At 42.7% G+C, this 16,495-nt stretch overlaps 1 protein-coding gene across 3 annotated transcripts in view; it reads right to left on the bottom strand.

Moving 5' to 3' along the window:
• Window positions 1-16,495, bottom strand: part of LOC126354357 (peroxisomal leader peptide-processing protease-like) — a 1,193,162-nt gene that overhangs the window by 137,932 nt on the left and 1,038,735 nt on the right. For all 3 annotated transcript variants that reach the window (XM_050003932.1, XM_050003933.1, XM_050003934.1), the window contains one exon: window positions 4,598-4,752. In XM_050003932.1, the coding sequence (XP_049859889.1) occupies window positions 4,598-4,752 (155 nt within the window). The remainder of the gene's footprint in view (window positions 1-4,597; window positions 4,753-16,495) is intronic.

The raw sequence follows: 16,495 nt of genomic DNA, 5'->3' as shown, positions 1-16,495 counted from the left end.
CTACTGAGCGTCTCTCTTGCAGAGTCTTCCACCAGAATTTATCTATCATCTCCGTAACGCTTTCGCGATTACTAAATGATCCTGTAACGAAGCGCGCTGCTCTCAGTTGGATCTTCTCTATCTCTTCCATGAACCCTATCTCGTACGGATCCCACATCCCACACCGGTGAGCAGTATTCAAGCAGTGGGCAAACAAGTGTACTGTAAACTACTTCCTTTGTTTTCGTACTGCATTTCCTTAGGATTCTTCCAATGAATCTCAGTCTGGCGTCTGCTTTACCGACGATTAATCTTATACGGTCACTCCATTTTAAATCACTCTTAATGCCTCCTCCCAGATAATATATGGAATTAACTACTTCCGGTTGCTGACCTGCTACATTGTAGCTAAGTGATAAAGGATCTTTCTTTCTATGCATTCGCAGCACGTTCATGGAACTACGGTGGCTGTAGTGAGAATATTTCACTATATCCCACAGCAAATTCCACAATTTTTTCAATCGAAATTGGCCGAAAAAAAAAGTGTTACATTACTTATTGAATACCCATTGTATGTTTAGGATGCTCGATTTTATTTACGTTTCACAAATTTTCACTGTGCTCTCCACCTGACGCACGACACAAACGTACTTTTCCGAGCATGTACGGCGTTACTGCATTCACTGCAGTAGCTGGACGCCGCAGCAGTTTACTCAAAACTGGTGGAAGGGGAGGCGAGCAGACACATTCTAGTACAAAGCCCCACAAGAAAATCGCATCTCGCGAGATCAGACAATCTTGTAGATAAATGGTGTGATGCAATATCCGTACTGCGTTCTCGGCCAATCCATTGTTAATCGTCGCAGTACCAAGGACGACTAGAGATACGACGTTTACAAAAAAAAAAAAAAGGTTCAAATGGCTCTGAGCACTATGGGACTTAACATCTATGGTCATCAGTCCCCTAGAACTTGGAACTACTTAAACCTAACTAACCTAAGGACATCACAGAACACCCAGCCATCACGAGGCAGAGAAAATCCCTGACCCCGCTGGGAATCGAACCCGGGAACTCGGGCATGGGAAACGAGAACGCTACCGCACGACCACGATATGCGGGCTAGAACGTTCACATTCACAGAACATGTAAATTAGTATGTTCTGCAGGAATTGTTAACATTTGAACCATGTCGGCCAGCGGGTTCAGGTCAATCTCGATACCGCGGCGCAACACCACCTACCGGTAAAATAAGCCAGCCTAATGTAATCAGTGTGACTTGAGTAGACGTACAGGATGCCTCGCAGACGTATGCGCGAACTGTACCGTCATATCAATGTGTTTGAAAGAGAGTGCATTATTGGCATGAGAGAATCTGATGCATCCATCCGAACGCTATTGCAGGACAGATCTGCTTCCTCTTCGGCTCTGGTGCAACAGTGGAACGGTGTAACACATCGTACACTACCAGGGTTGACAGTCCATTGCCGTTATGGCATGGGTTACGTAGGCATCGTCCACTTCTCTTCCTGCCTTTGACGAATTTGCAGATATATACTATACGGCTATGGTGTACAGATATGGGTCAGATAGTGTTTTCGGATGAATCCAGCTTCTGTTTGCTGCGGACAGGTTGAACAGCATCACAGTGACTGCATTCACACAAGACATACTGCACCAACTCAAGGCGTTATGGTGTGGGGTGCTAATAAGGTAATGGTGTGGGGTGCTATTGGGTACAAACATAAATGACAGATGGTGTGGTGTGACCTACGTGAATGACATCTTGCGACCAGTAGCCATAATGTGTTGGCTCTCTGATTAGGGATGGTGGTTATCTCTGAAACAAACGGTTTTCCGTTCTGTCGGTTTTTTTACCAGGCAACTTAACCTTACTTTGAAAAGCACTCAAAACAAGCGGTTTCTGAAATAACCGATTTTCGGTTTTTTATTTCTGTTGTTACCTGCAATAAACGTAGAATTCGAACAAAGACTGAAAAATTTTGGCTCTCTCTGTTTCAAGATGCACAGAATAAAAATATTAAATTAAATATGCAGATATGAGGAAACGTAGCATCTCCACCGTTAGTTGCTTTTCTCGAAAAGTGATAAGTCACCGAATAGTACAAAAAATCAGCAGTATTCTTGCAATTGATTCTAATTTTTTGAAACCCTACTAAAGTTATATGAGGACAAGGGATCATACGATTATTTGGAGATTAAAATAGTCAGTACTAAAGGATGAAAACTGAGGATAAACATCTTCAACATTCCGCGGCCCGTCAGCAGCTGTATGAATATTAATTTTAATTTTAATAATGAACAGCCTCAGTTGCACCGTTTACCTAGAATTTACCTAGGTTTCAGTCGGGATAACCCAACCTTCTTCAGAATAACAGTATCTAAAACTACAAATCCACAAATGATCGTCAAACTGTAAAACTTATCTGCCACTGCCTCGGCCCCACTTCACGGCCACGATGCGGCAGCACTCGTGGCTGCGACGTCCACCATGTCCACTATAGACCAACAACAGATACTGTTATTCTGAAGAACGTTGGGTTATTCTGACTGAAACATAGGTAAAATTCTAGGTAAACGGTGCAACTGAAGCTGTTCATTATTAAAATTAATATTGAGGTTGAAGATCTCTGTTTCTCGTGCTGATTTGTGTGTTTTCAAGGGCTACTAGCGGATAGAGCCATATTACGTAGACAAAGGCAGCAGATCAGCTACTTTTTATTTTTATTGTGTACTATGTATTAACTGTTGTTAAGTTTTTAATTTATTACTGTTTCCATAATTTCCTTCCACTTTTATTACTTCATTGAAATGGTAGACAAATCTTTACTCATTTAAAGAACATGCATTGGACTTAATTGTTACGTCGCTTCGCAAACATATTCCCAGACTGGTGCCTTTCTGCAATACAACGGAAGACCGGCGAGGAAAGCTCGATATTACCGTACATACCAGGTGGGGGCAGGTCTTGCATTCTGCCCGTACACGCTTACCTTAAGCCACGACACACGTGCAATGGTACTTGAATTACGTAGCCATTACGGCACCTTACCTGAACCTCTCGATACCCGCGATATTCTACTGTGTTTCTGTAAAGTAGTTGACATATTTCTGAGATAACATTCAGATTTGATTTCATTAATGTAGAGGTACTTTGATACATCGATATATTTGTATTCCAATGATATTATTCTTATGTGTATTCTTTCTTTTGTCACTATGATCTTTGACGTACTTGTAACTCTGATTTTTGGACGCGTTAGCGATTATTAGTTAGTTAGAGAGTCGGACCTTGAGAAAGTCAAGTCTTGGACGTCATGTTGGAAAGACGCATATTGTAGCCAGTTTATAAAATGTGAACTTTAACAGTGAGGAATATGTTTTCCAGTATGTTTTGTATTGTGAAGTGATGTTTTGCGTGTTACGTGATTTTGCAGCAAAAGTAATAAAAAAGAAGTGTAACTTAAATTCGGAGTGCTGATTACTTTTTTTACATCACTATTGTCCTGCAAAAGTATAATCTTCAAGAATGGTTTGCGAAGCGCATCTACAAAACTTTTGAATATCGCAGAATAAAACCTAGGCCTCTTTGCATCCGAGCTTGGAATCATCACCTAGATTTTCGACGATTGAGCCATGACTTTACAACGAGACCAGCGTGGGAAACACGAAAAGATGAGTGCCTAGCTTATTCATTATTACATGAAATAACTTTATTAACTGTCCTCTAATGACACCTGCCACATAATAACTTTGTTGTTTCCCGAAAATGCAGTATTTAGCAGCGTGAGCAACACCACAATCATTATTAAATTTTGACCTTTGTTGTGGTAGGGTTGTTAGACACGGCAGCAGGGACATTACTGTCTCAGCAATGCTCAACCAATTCTTATGCCATGTGTTTTTTGCTCGTTTCTGTCGGCTTTCTTAATAAAATGATAATTTCTCCCAGATTCTAACATAACGCAACATTTCAAACAAATGCCAATTTTACGAAGTAACTACTTTTTAAAAAAGGTTTTGAAAATGACGCTATGGTTAATTAATATTTCGAATTTTTTACTAGATTATTATTAAAAAATAAAAAAAAAACACCTGTTATAACAGATACCAAACAAATATCGAAAAATACCGATTATACAGAACTCAGTCACGGGTATCGGTTTTAAGCGGTCGGTTTTTCCCATCCCTAGCTCTCAATCGAGATGATCAACGGATTACAAACACCTCACTGGAATTCTGAATAAAACCAACCGGCTTTCAGAAAAAAAAGAGTAGCATTACTTATTGAACACCCCTCGCATAAACTGCATTGCATAAGAAGACAACAGGTTTATTTTATAACAGAAATAAATCAATATGTTGTCTTCATTCTTCCGATATTACATCTCTTTTAATGTCATCGTGATGTGTCTCTGGCAAGAATGAAAAAAGCAGAGGAAGAAAATTTTTCATTGTTAGGCTATTTATGACCAGAATAAAAAACTACGGTGGGACCATGCAGTGCTAATTGCAGGGATCAAGACGCATAAACAAGAATGTTGCAGACAGACAGCAGAGAAGACTTTTGCTCGGCTCTTGCGTCATCGGGTGACTTACGGTGCGCGCTGACCACAAAGTGGAAGGGCAGCAGGGCGTCGGCCTCCAGGCGGATGCCGGCGAGCGCCAGCACCACGGCGCAGTGGAACGGCTGCCCTCGCCAGTACGCGGTTGGCGCCAGTACCAGGCCCAGCAGCTGGCGCCGCTCGCCTTCTCTGTAACACCGGAAACCAGCACAATTTTTCTTTCACCTACTGCTCACGACAGAGACACTCGCGTCCGGTGCCTTGCGCAGAACAGCGAAGCTGAAGTGGTGACACCTTGGAGACGAAGGTATCACAGGCAGTGAATAAAACAAGAGAGAATTCGGTAAGTGTAGTTCAAGAACAGGAAATCAGGAGGTGGAAGAGATGAGCACTGGAATTGTTCTAACGAAAGAATGCTCACTGTCACCGAAGCTGTTCAACATATATGGAGAACAATTGGTAGGTAATGATACGCAGGGTGCAAGCGCCATTGTAACCGGAGGAGAAAGGATAAAGATATGAAATAGGTGGATCATCAAGCAGTACTCGCGAAACTAGAAGAGGAGCTACAGCAGATATTGAAGAGCATTGCAAGAAGGGTCGAGAAGTATGGAATGAAGATAAATATAGAAAGACGAAAGTGATGAGAATAAATAAAGGGTGCCAGTTAAACTATTCTCTTTTTAATCTCCAAATAATCGTATGATCCCCTGTCCCTATATAATTTTAATAGGGTTTCTAGGAAAAAGATCCAACAAGTAAAATCCTTTTTTGTACCTGTGAAGTTTAAGGACATGGAACGGAAGCTGTACAGAAGACATAAGAAGGAGGATATCTACTGGAAACAGAGCATTTAAAAAAATTGAAATATTTGCTAACAGCTAGAGTGATTCCAGTGGAGCGAGGAGAAGATTTTCTAAATGTTATGTCTGGAAATAGCCTTGTACAGTAGTGAACCATAGGCAGTTAAAAAGCATAAAGGAAGTTATTTAGAAAGTTCTGAAATGCAACTATGGAGAACAATGTTTAAGGTGAAGTGGACTGACAGACCTAAGAATGCAGAAGAAGTGAAAAACAAAGATAGAGGAGGAAAGAAGATCAGGAAAAGAAAAAAATCTTGAAGGGGACACTTACTGTGTAGGAACAATCTAAACTTAACTCCGCCCGAAATGACCATGAAGGCTCAACGGTACCGACCGGCCGCCGTGTCATCCTCAGCCAACAGGCGTCATTAGATGTGGATAAGGAGGGACATGTGATCACCACACCGCTCTCCCGGCCGTATGTCAGTTTACGAGACAGGAGCCGCCACTTCTCAGTCAAGTAGCTCCTCAATTAGCTTCACAAGGGCTGAGTGCACCACGCTTGCCAACTGCGCTCGGCAGACCGGATGGTCTCCCATCCAAGTGCTAGCCCAGCCCGACACTGCTTAATTTCGGTGATCTGACGGGAACCAGTGTTACCACTGCGGCAAGGCCGTTGGCGTAGGAACCATCTGCAACAAAATATTGTAGATAGAAAAGTGAAAGGAATGAGTGGAAGAGAACTGAAATGATGGATGACCTTAATAGAGGCAAGCAAAGCTCTGCGTTGTGGCTCTGATGGGCCGATCGGTACCGACCGACCGCAATGCCATTCGCTGCCAAGGGCGTCATCGGATGCGGTATGGAGGGGTATGTGGCCAGCACACCACTCTCCCAGCCGTTGTCGGTTTTCTTGACCTCGAATACGCTACTTCTCACTCAAGTAGCTCCTCGCTAGGCCTAACAAGGCTCAGGGCATCCTATACCAATCGTCCGCCCAAGGAAACTTCCCTGGCTGTACCGGGAATGGAACCTGGGTCTTCTGCATAGCAGCCAGACCCGCTGCCCACAGAGCTGGATTAGAAGAGTATGAACGTACAAATAGATGAACGATCACGCTCAGACCAGGGCTAGACAGGAAGCCTCCGATTGAAACCTGACGTAGACAGATACGCTAAATACGAAATAAAAAGTTCAAGATCAACAATTCTGGTCATTGTACTGGAATTGTGAGGAGTGTGATCAATAGCTTCATATACGCAAAGGAAGTAATGACTGCCAAAATACGTGCGATCTTAAAGCCTGTAGAAAAAAACCATAGAAGGCTAACGCCTACTTACATATGGAGAGACTAATTTGCCTTCTGCTACCTCGTGCGAACACGATTAGAATGCGCCGACTCGATGCTGGTAAGATCTCCTATCCCACAACTGTGTGAACGAGGAATCGACACGTTTTGCAAGGAGTAGACCTCGCAACTCTACACACACAGGGCACAAATAGTAACCAGAATCCCCTTTAGGTTTTCAAGAAATGCACGCCAGAGTATCACTACGAGGGCCGAAACGCTGCATGATTTTAATTTTAATTTTAGGAAGAACCTTAGTTTGAGGCTGTACCTAAAAAACAACCCACAGTTAAAAAAAGTCTTCTGACACTCGACAGTCAGTATCAATCGGCAGTCGAATCTGGGGATACCTTATGTCAGCTTCGCAAAGCGCTTACAAAACACTCACAACTGTTCGACGCTCCGAAGAGTAACATTGCAGCCACTGGTCAGCAGTGAGTGCCCATAGGGAAGTATGTGGATTGGTGCCACCGAAGCATGCATACCGTGGTTCGGCGCTTGGAGTCAAGAGTTGACTTTGCGGGCTTTCAAAAATAAATATTAATTGTGGCCCTCAATTACGTACGCTCTGACTCAGAGTTGAAATATTAAAAGTTTTGTCTGGTTTCGTTGTCTAGGGGCTGGGATACATAGTTGCCACATTAGAAGCCAAATACTGCTGAGTCTACAATGCACAATATGAATATAAATATGAATCGAATGGTCGAAGGTTCCTATCACTCGGCAATTGCGAATTTTGAATGTAACATTGAAATTTATAAATGAAAGATTGCAATTAAATAAAATCTGCACGTACTGAGCAGGTATTGAGAGGAATGGGGTGGCTGTGAGAGATTGTAGGCCACTCTAACTTTTGAGTCGGTGTCATGCTGCTTAATGTTCTTAGGGAAGATGATATTTATTACTATGATGAAATGATTGGCAGCAGTTAACGCTCTTGCTTGTGTACTCTAGTGGAGGAATAGCAGTAAGTTTTACCTGCATTCAAAGGAAGAGGGTGCCGAGTTAACTGACTGCAGTAGAAGTGTACGGCGACTAAAGGCCGGGGAGAGCGTTTTTTCTGCGGAACCTGGGTGAAAACATTTGCAGACTGCCAAGTCTCTCGGTCTCACTGTGCAGACACTTTGGGTGGCGCCGGTTGGTCAGCGGCCGCGTCCAGACAGGCTGACTAGCACTGAGGATTCCCTGCAGCTATGGGCAGAGCAATGATGACCGGCAATAAAGCAGAAGTTGGGCCCTTGTTAGGTAGGAAGCCGATGAGACGACTGAGAGTTGCTGCTAATTTCCGTGGAACAGCCCAGGCGTCCAGTCTCTTCTACAAAATATATTTGTCAAGGCACGATTCTTTTAGCGAGTTTATGGTCCTTCTTTGAAAAGTTAGAAATGGACGCAATAGAAGAAATAACGATCTTTTTATGGAGGGCTGTAGTTCCTTCCAGGTCATGCTTTTAGCAAAGACATTGCATAAACGCGTGGGAAAGAGGCCATGGAGCTGAACCTTTTTTCCTTTTCTCCCCATTAATTTTTAAAATCGCTGGTTGGTCAAATCTGCGTATGCAGAGCAAGGGCTGGTCTCACAGCTTTGAATGCCATGCTCCAGCTCGTGATTGGCTTGTGCTAAAATGGGAGTAGTCTAAGCATGTAAAGGTGCTATGCTACTGACCTGGCGAGGAAAGCTGAGAGAAAGAGAAGAACACAATCTTGTACTGGTGCTTCGCTAGTAAAGAACGGCAGGTCTTTATCTAAACGGTGAGACTTGTGTCCTTTGCTAGTTTGCCACTTACAGCCTGTGCCAGTCACCATCTGAACCGTCAGAGGTACTGCTTCTTGCATCATGCACACGACAAGTGATGCGTGGGTGTACTTATTTGTTTCGGCCATGCAAACATTTGACATATTCCGTCACACATAGTCGTGTCACGGAGTTAAATTGGCAGACCAACAAATGGGTCCACCTGGACACTTGACTCTACCGGGGTTTCAGAGGCTCGTAGGAAAGTACCTGCGTTCCGAATCAGCCGACCGCGAGACCGCTTGTTTGCATACTTCCGGGCGCGCGCTTTTAATAACAGACTGTCGCTGTCTGTGACTTCAGTTGGCGACCGCGTCATGCTGTCCCGCGCTCACCTGCAGAAGGCTGAAGCTGGTTATAGGTTGTGTTTCAAAAATGAACAGCATAAAGACAGAAGTGATGACACTTTCTGAAGGACCAGACCATCATTTTGCAGGACAATGCTCAACCACGTACAACGCAAACTGTTACTGATTTGTTTGACTGATGGGGCTGCTAAGTGCATTACCACTTACTGCACTCCGCTCAATTAATTCCTCGTAAGTTCAACTCGATTTGTAAACTGAAGGAAACACTTCACGGCATTCGCTTCAGAACTGCTACAGATTTGTCGGGCAATAGACCGCACCGCTCGAACTGTCAACGCAACTGACACTGCTAAGAGTATCCTACAAATTCCACATTACTGGCAACGGGTTATACACAATGCTGGTGACTACTTTGAAGGTCAGTAAAACTTTGAAACACGTATCTACTTTGTACGAGCTCTAAATAAATAGTTGCCACTATTAAAGTTGCAGCCCTCGTATTTAGTAACTACGAAGCATTGCCGGATTCGTAATATCTAACATAAATTTAAGTGTTAGGAGATGTTTCCTTAAGACATTTGTGTGGACTGTAGCCTCGTATAGTAGTGAAATATGGACTATGAACAGTTGAGACAAGGAGAGAACAGAATCTTTCGAAATGTTGGGTTCCTGATGAATGTTGAAGTGCAGATGGGTAGATCGAATAAGAAAGGAGGAGATCATCATCATCATCATCATCATCATCATCACCAACTTGAACAGTTTCCAGCCCAGGTTGAGTCTGTTTGGGACATAAGCCTCCACATTTAGTCCTGTTTTCCCACCATATCAACCTGTGTTTGCTGTGGTCCAGTCTTCGCATAATTTTTCAACACAGTCCTCCACACCTTTCACTTTGGTCTTTCTCTCGGTCCTTTCCTTTACATCTATCTTTAAGAGCCCATACCATCTTAGCTTTGATGTTTCTCTGCTGTTCAGCAAGGGTTTCTCTTTCAGTATGTTTCTTACCTTTTCATTCCCCAACTTCTCTCTCCTTGTTACTCCTATCCTACTCATGAGGATCTTCATTTCAGATGTCTGTAATCTGCTTAAACCTCTTTTCTTCATTACCCATGTTTCAGATGCGTAGGTCAGTATTTGGATGTAGTAACGTCAGTATATTATTTCTGTGGGATGTCTTTGCTCCAAACCAGTCTCCCCACACGTCGCAGGAATGTTTCGGCCCATCTGCCATGTTCATCATTTTCCTCTAACACACTTCCCAAGTCCTTGGTACTTTCCACCTTTTTGAGTTGTCCACCTCTAGTCCTAATTGCGCTAGATGGTCTACCTTTCTTTCTAGTTATAACCAGTGTCTCACATCTGTTGACATTAAATTTCATTCCATTCTGCCTCACAGTTTCTTCCGAAGCATCGAGCTGTCCTTGAATCTCCTCCTTCCTGTTTCCCCTGGTCATCGAGTCATCTGCGAACACAATTGCTTCCATCTTGTCTTCTCCAATTTTTTCGCCCACCTTAGTCATTATCTCATTCAAAACCACAAAAATGGTTCAAATGGCTCTGAGCGCTATGGGACTCAACTGCTGTGGTCATTAGTGCCCTAGAACTTAGAACTACTTAAACCTAACTAACCTAAGGACATCACACACATCCATGCCCGAGGCAGGATTCGAACCTGTGACCGTAGCAGTCGCACGGTTCCGGACTGCGCGCTTAGAACCGCGAGACCACCGCGGCCGGTCAATACCACAACTAAGAAGGGAGATGATAATGCACTACCCTGTATCACACCACTTGTCTGCTGGAAACAATCCGTCCTTTTATTTTCCACTCTTTCATACAACTCAGACTTCCAAACTACGTACATATTCTCCACTTCGCTAGCTGTCTCTTTTCCCACTCCCTTCTTTTCTAGTGCTTCCCAAACTTTTCTGGTGGAAATGCTGTTAAATGTCTTCTGTACAGGCTGTTAACGTAAGAGCGTGCAAAAATATAACAGGACATAGAGAATGCTCCATTGAACAATTTGAGGTAGGAAAGCTGGGGTCGGAGAAGCCAGCTTAAGGAGATATGGAAGGAAACTTGTCTGCTGGTTTGTGTAGCATTACTGTTTTCCAGCTTATTTTTAACTAACATGCGTACGAGTTTACACGCATTGTGCTGTTTATTTACATGCACATTCTTTATTTCCTGCAAGGAAACAACGAGAACGAGGCTAAGTACCAGGAAGTCATAATGCAGGTTTTGTTTACTTTACTTTACTTTCCCTCTTTTGTATCGTATTTTTCATTGTCCCATGACAGTACTTGCTATGAATCAACGACAGACCCATTCATTACTCAGTACTATTCAGACGTACAGTACAATGCGATCGAGCAGTACCGGTGTAGTTTCGCAGAACTCACAGACATTGTGAGGTAACAGGAGAATTGTGGCTCCCTGAAGATATTCGAAGCTTTGAGTTGGCGTGGTCGCACGAGCCGCTCGGTGGGTGCGGGCTGCTCTGCAGGCCGACCACGTGGTGCCGGACATTGGCCGAAGCCAGAGGGGTCCGGCCCGGTTGCGTGGCTGGGAATCCCATGTTGACGCTGTGACGAAGACGGTGCTTTGTGTCGATGAAGGAGGTGTCTATGCCGGGGGTGCCAAAGATGGCGGATTTTGTGAAACCATAATAGCAGACATGTCACAGTTCGTATAGAAATTAATTGTAGCCGGAGGAATCATGATACCTCAAAAAGAAACATGTACTTTACCATTAATTGCACGACGATTCTGATGGTGTACTCAGATTATCAATATCTTTATTAGTTTAAAATTCATGATCTGATGGTAAATTATACAAGTAACACCTGGAAATAAATTTTCAAAATCTAAACGATTCTGTCGACCGACGTGTCTTTAGAAAGCTATTAGTGTAAACCTAAATTGGTTTGAATTACAAGCATGTTACTTGAATAGTACGTGAGTTATTGGAGGTCAAAGTGGCTGATTGCTACTAATCGCGTCAGGCCATAAGTACTCCACAGTTACACGAAAAAACGGTAGCCGCATGCTTATATTTATTCGTCTATGTCTTTGTTTATATCTGATATACACTATTCATGAAGAGATTGGTTAAACATTTAATGTGTTTTAGAAAGCACAGAGACATTAGGCTACTGGCCTACCTTTTGTTCTATTCCTTTGATATATACTTATTTAATTTGTTTATGTATCTAATAATGTGTGTTAGAGCGTTTTTATGGTCCAGCCATAGGAATATTTATTTAATTTCAAGTTATTTAAATATAAATGTGTTTCAAAATGTTTGAGTGTGTGTGTTGGCTTGGAGACATGATGGGAGCACTATCGCCAATCATAGCGCTTATTACTAAGGGAGACGACTACCGAAGTGTTTGGAGGGGAGTTCTGAGCATTGCGGCGCGAGAGACAGTCGCACAGGATGAGAAGTGCTGGACGCGACGGCGCGACGGACGCAGAGCCGTGGGAAAGACTTGGAGCAGTTTGCGCATGGTTACGTGCGATAGAAATATTTCGTAGTGTCGGCTTGGGCTCTTGTGTGATTTCCGTGGCATCTAAAGTGATGACGTAGTATGCGTTTAGAAGTGAATATCTCGCGAGCTATGTTGTTGTTCATAACTAATTATGTGCAGTAGGAATCTATTGTTTCCCTGTTATTCAATTTATATTTTATTTAATTGCTGGACCATCAACGCCAATAAGTGTTTTGCCGAAATATACCGCATTCTCAAAAGTACTTCTACTATCATGCTCATCATTTAAAATCGTTAAGATAGTACCATCAGATTTTATTTAATTGCAGTCTTTCATTTATAAATTTATATGTTACATTCATAATTCGAAATTCACAAGTGATAGAAACCTTCGACCATTCGATTCATGTGTGTATTCTTATCGAATACTGTAGACTCAGCAGTATTTGGCCTGTAATGTGGCAACTACGTATCCCAGCCCCTAGACAACGAAACCAGCCACAAATTTTAATATTGAAACTCTGAGTCAGTGGGTACGTAGTTGAGGGCCATACCATACCATCGATTCATCATTTATTATTTTGAAAGCCAGCAACATGTACCTTGTGTATGGGAAGTAAGTTGCAATGCTCTCGCTGCTGAAAGGCTGTTTGGGAAACGATTTCCTAAAAGACATCATCCGTCATGACGACTGTTTATTTCTCTCGATCGATGAATGCAACAGACTGGCTCACAGTAACGTAGAAACGAGGGACATATAGCAACATGAGGACCACTCGGACACCCGATTTTGAAGTGAAGGTGCTGGAACATGTTGCACCGGATCCCACTACAAGTTCTCGTCGTATTGAACACGAAAAGGGCGCTGCATATACTAGCGCGTTGCCGGTACTCCACGAACAAGAATTACATCCATATCACCCACGAGAAGTCCATTCAATGAACCAAGGGTCGCACGGTGTCAGTAGTTGCTCCAACAATAGACTGATCGACCAGATTCTCTCCAGATCGTGCTGTTTGCTGACGAGGCCTCATTTGATCATGATGGTATTTCGAACAGCAGGAATAGCCATAAGGAAAACCCTCACGCTGTAATGGGGTCACACTATCAATTACGTTTTGCTGTGAACATCTTGGCTGGCATTGTAGGCGACAATCTCATTGGGCCTTATCTTCAACCTGGCCGTCTGAATAGTCACCTGTACTTGAGGTTCGTGCGAAGAGTTCTACCTGAGTTGTTGGAGAACGTACTCCTGGCAGTTCGTTAGAGGATGGAGATACAACATGGCGGTGCACCGCATCACTTCAATACGGATATCCCCAACCATCTCCGTGCTGTATTTCCTGGTCGCTGGATGGGAAGGGAAGGTATTCTATAGCCTGCGAGGTCACCTGACCTGAATCCTCTTGATTACTTCCTATGGGCCTTTTTAAAGTCACTTGTGTATGAGATCCCAGTGGATATGAAGATCGAGTTATCTGCCAGAATTGTAGCTGCCTGTTATCTGATTCGAAACATACCTGGGATATTTGTCAGGGCGCGTCAGAATTTTGTTCTCCGATGTCATGTTTCGATTGTGGTTGATGGCCGTCAGTTTCGGCACATTTTTTAAGACACAGTACAAATGGTACGTTCATTGTGTCAGTTATGGTATTTGTAGTTATCTGTAAGTAATGTAAATAAAAACGTGATTTTATTCCTGTTATCTTCTTAAGCTGGCTTCTCTGACCCTCAAATTGGTCAGTGGAGCATCCTATATGTATTGTTAAATTTTTGCACACACTTACAGGCCACCACAAGGAGGAGGTAGTGAACCGAATTGAGGAGAAAAGAAATGTATGATACAACTTGACTGAAAGAAGAGACTGGTTGATATGGGACATCTTGAGACATCAAGGATTTGTTAATTTGTTGATGGAGGCAAGAGTGTATGTGCGCGAGTGGGGGACGAAGGGGTGGGGGGAATTAAGGAGGTAAAATGATGGAGACAAAGGCTTTACTACTGTTAAGTAGATTGGACTTGATGTAGGTTGTACCAGATGTTCAAAGATGAAGAGGGGTATGAGCCGTGTGTGGCTCGTGTTCCCGCCACCATGTGTTTTACAACCTGTTTTTAACGTACTTCCACCTCACTATGTTAATTTAAATTACTACTGTCACTGAATTGCTGCTTTGCCCTTTAAGACACAGTACAAATGGTACGTTCATTGTGTCAGTTATGGTATTTGTAGTTAACTGTAAGTAATATAAATAAAAACGTGATTTTATTCCTGTTATCTTCTTAAGCTGGCTTCTCTGACCCTCAAATTGGTCAGTGGAGCATCCTATATGTATTGTTAAATTTTTGCACACACTTACAGGCCACCACAAGGAGGAGGTAGTGAACCGAATTGAGGAGAAAAGAAATGTATGATACAACTTGACTGAAAGAAGAGACTGGTTGATATGGGACATCTTGAGACATCAAGGATTTGTTAATTTGTTGATGGAGGCAAGAGTGTATGTGCGCGAGTGGGGGACGGAGGGGCGGGGGGAATTAAGGAGGTAAAATGATGGAGACAAAGGCTTTACTACTGTTAAGTAGATTGGACTTGATGTAGGTTGTACCAGATGTTCAAAGATGAAGAGGGGTATGAGCCGTGTGTGGCTCGTGTTCCCGCCACCATGTGTTTTACAACCTGTTTTTAACGTACTTCCACCTCACTATGTTAATTTAAATTACTACTGTCACTGAATTGCTGCTTTGCCCTTTAAGACACAGTACAAATGGTACGTTCATTGTGTCAGTTATGGTATTTGTAGTTAACTGTAAGTAATATAAATAAAAACGTGATTTTATTCCTGTTATCTTCTTAAGCTGGCTTCTCTGACCCTCAAATTGGTCAGTGGAGCATCCTATATGTATTGTTAAATTTTTGCACACACTTACAGGCCACCACAAGGAGGAGGTAGTGAACCGAATTGAGGAGAAAAGAAATGTATGATACAACTTGACTGAAAGAAGAGACTGGTTGATATGGGACATCTTGAGACATCAAGGATTTGTTAATTTGTTGATGGAGGCAAGAGTGTATGTGCGCGAGTGGGGGACGGAGGGGCGGGGGGAATTAAGGAGGTAAAATGATGGAGACAAAGGCTTTACTACTGTTAAGTAGATTGGACTTGATGTAGGTTGTACCAGATGTTCAAAGATGAAGAGGGGTATGAGCCGTGTGTGGCTCGTGTTCCCGCCACCATGTGTTTTACAACCTGTTTTTAACGTACTTCCACCTCACTATGTTAATTTAAATTACTACTGTCACTGAATTGCTGCTTTGCCCTTTAAGACACAGTACAAATGGTACGTTCATTGTGTCAGTTATGGTATTTGTAGTTAACTGTAAGTAATATAAATAAAAACGTGATTTTATTCCTGTTATCTTCTTAAGCTGGCTTCTCTGACCCTCAAATTGGTCAGTGGAGCATCCTATATGTATTGTTAAATTTTTGCACACACTTACAGGCCACCACAAGGAGGAGGTAGTGAACCGAATTGAGGAGAAAAGAAATGTATGATACAACTTGACTGAAAGAAGAGACTGGTTGATATGGGACATCTTGAGACATCAAGGATTTGTTAATTTGTTGATGGAGGCAAGAGTGTATGTGCGCGAGTGGGGGACGGAGGGGCGGGGGGAATTAAGGAGGTAAAATGATGGAGACAAAGGCTTTACTACTGTTAAGTAGATTGGACTTGATGTAGGTTGTACCAGATGTTCAAAGATGAAGAGGGGTATGAGCCGTGTGTGGCTCGTGTTCCCGCCACCATGTGTTTTACAACCTGTTTTTAACGTACTTCCACCTCACTATGTTAATTTAAATTACTACTGTCACTGAATTGCTGCTTTGCCCTTTAAGACACAGTACAAATGGTACGTTCATTGTGTCAGTTATGGTATTTGTAGTTAACTGTAAGTAATATAAATAAAAACGTGATTTTATTCCTGTTATCTTCTTAAGCTGGCTTCTCCGACCCTCAAATTGGTCAGTGGAACATCCTATATGTATTGTTAAATTTTTGCACACACTTACAGGCCACCACAAGGAGGAGGTAGTGAAGCGAATTGAGGAGAAAAGAAATTTATGATACAACTTGACTGAAAGAAGAGACTGGTTGATATGGGACATCTTGAGACATCAAGGATTT

The sequence above is a fragment of the Schistocerca gregaria genome, chromosome 3 (genome assembly GCF_023897955.1).
Source record: "Schistocerca gregaria isolate iqSchGreg1 chromosome 3, iqSchGreg1.2, whole genome shotgun sequence".
Lineage (NCBI taxonomy): Eukaryota > Metazoa > Arthropoda > Insecta > Orthoptera > Acrididae > Schistocerca > Schistocerca gregaria.
This window is presented reverse-complemented; position numbering and strand designations above follow the sequence as displayed.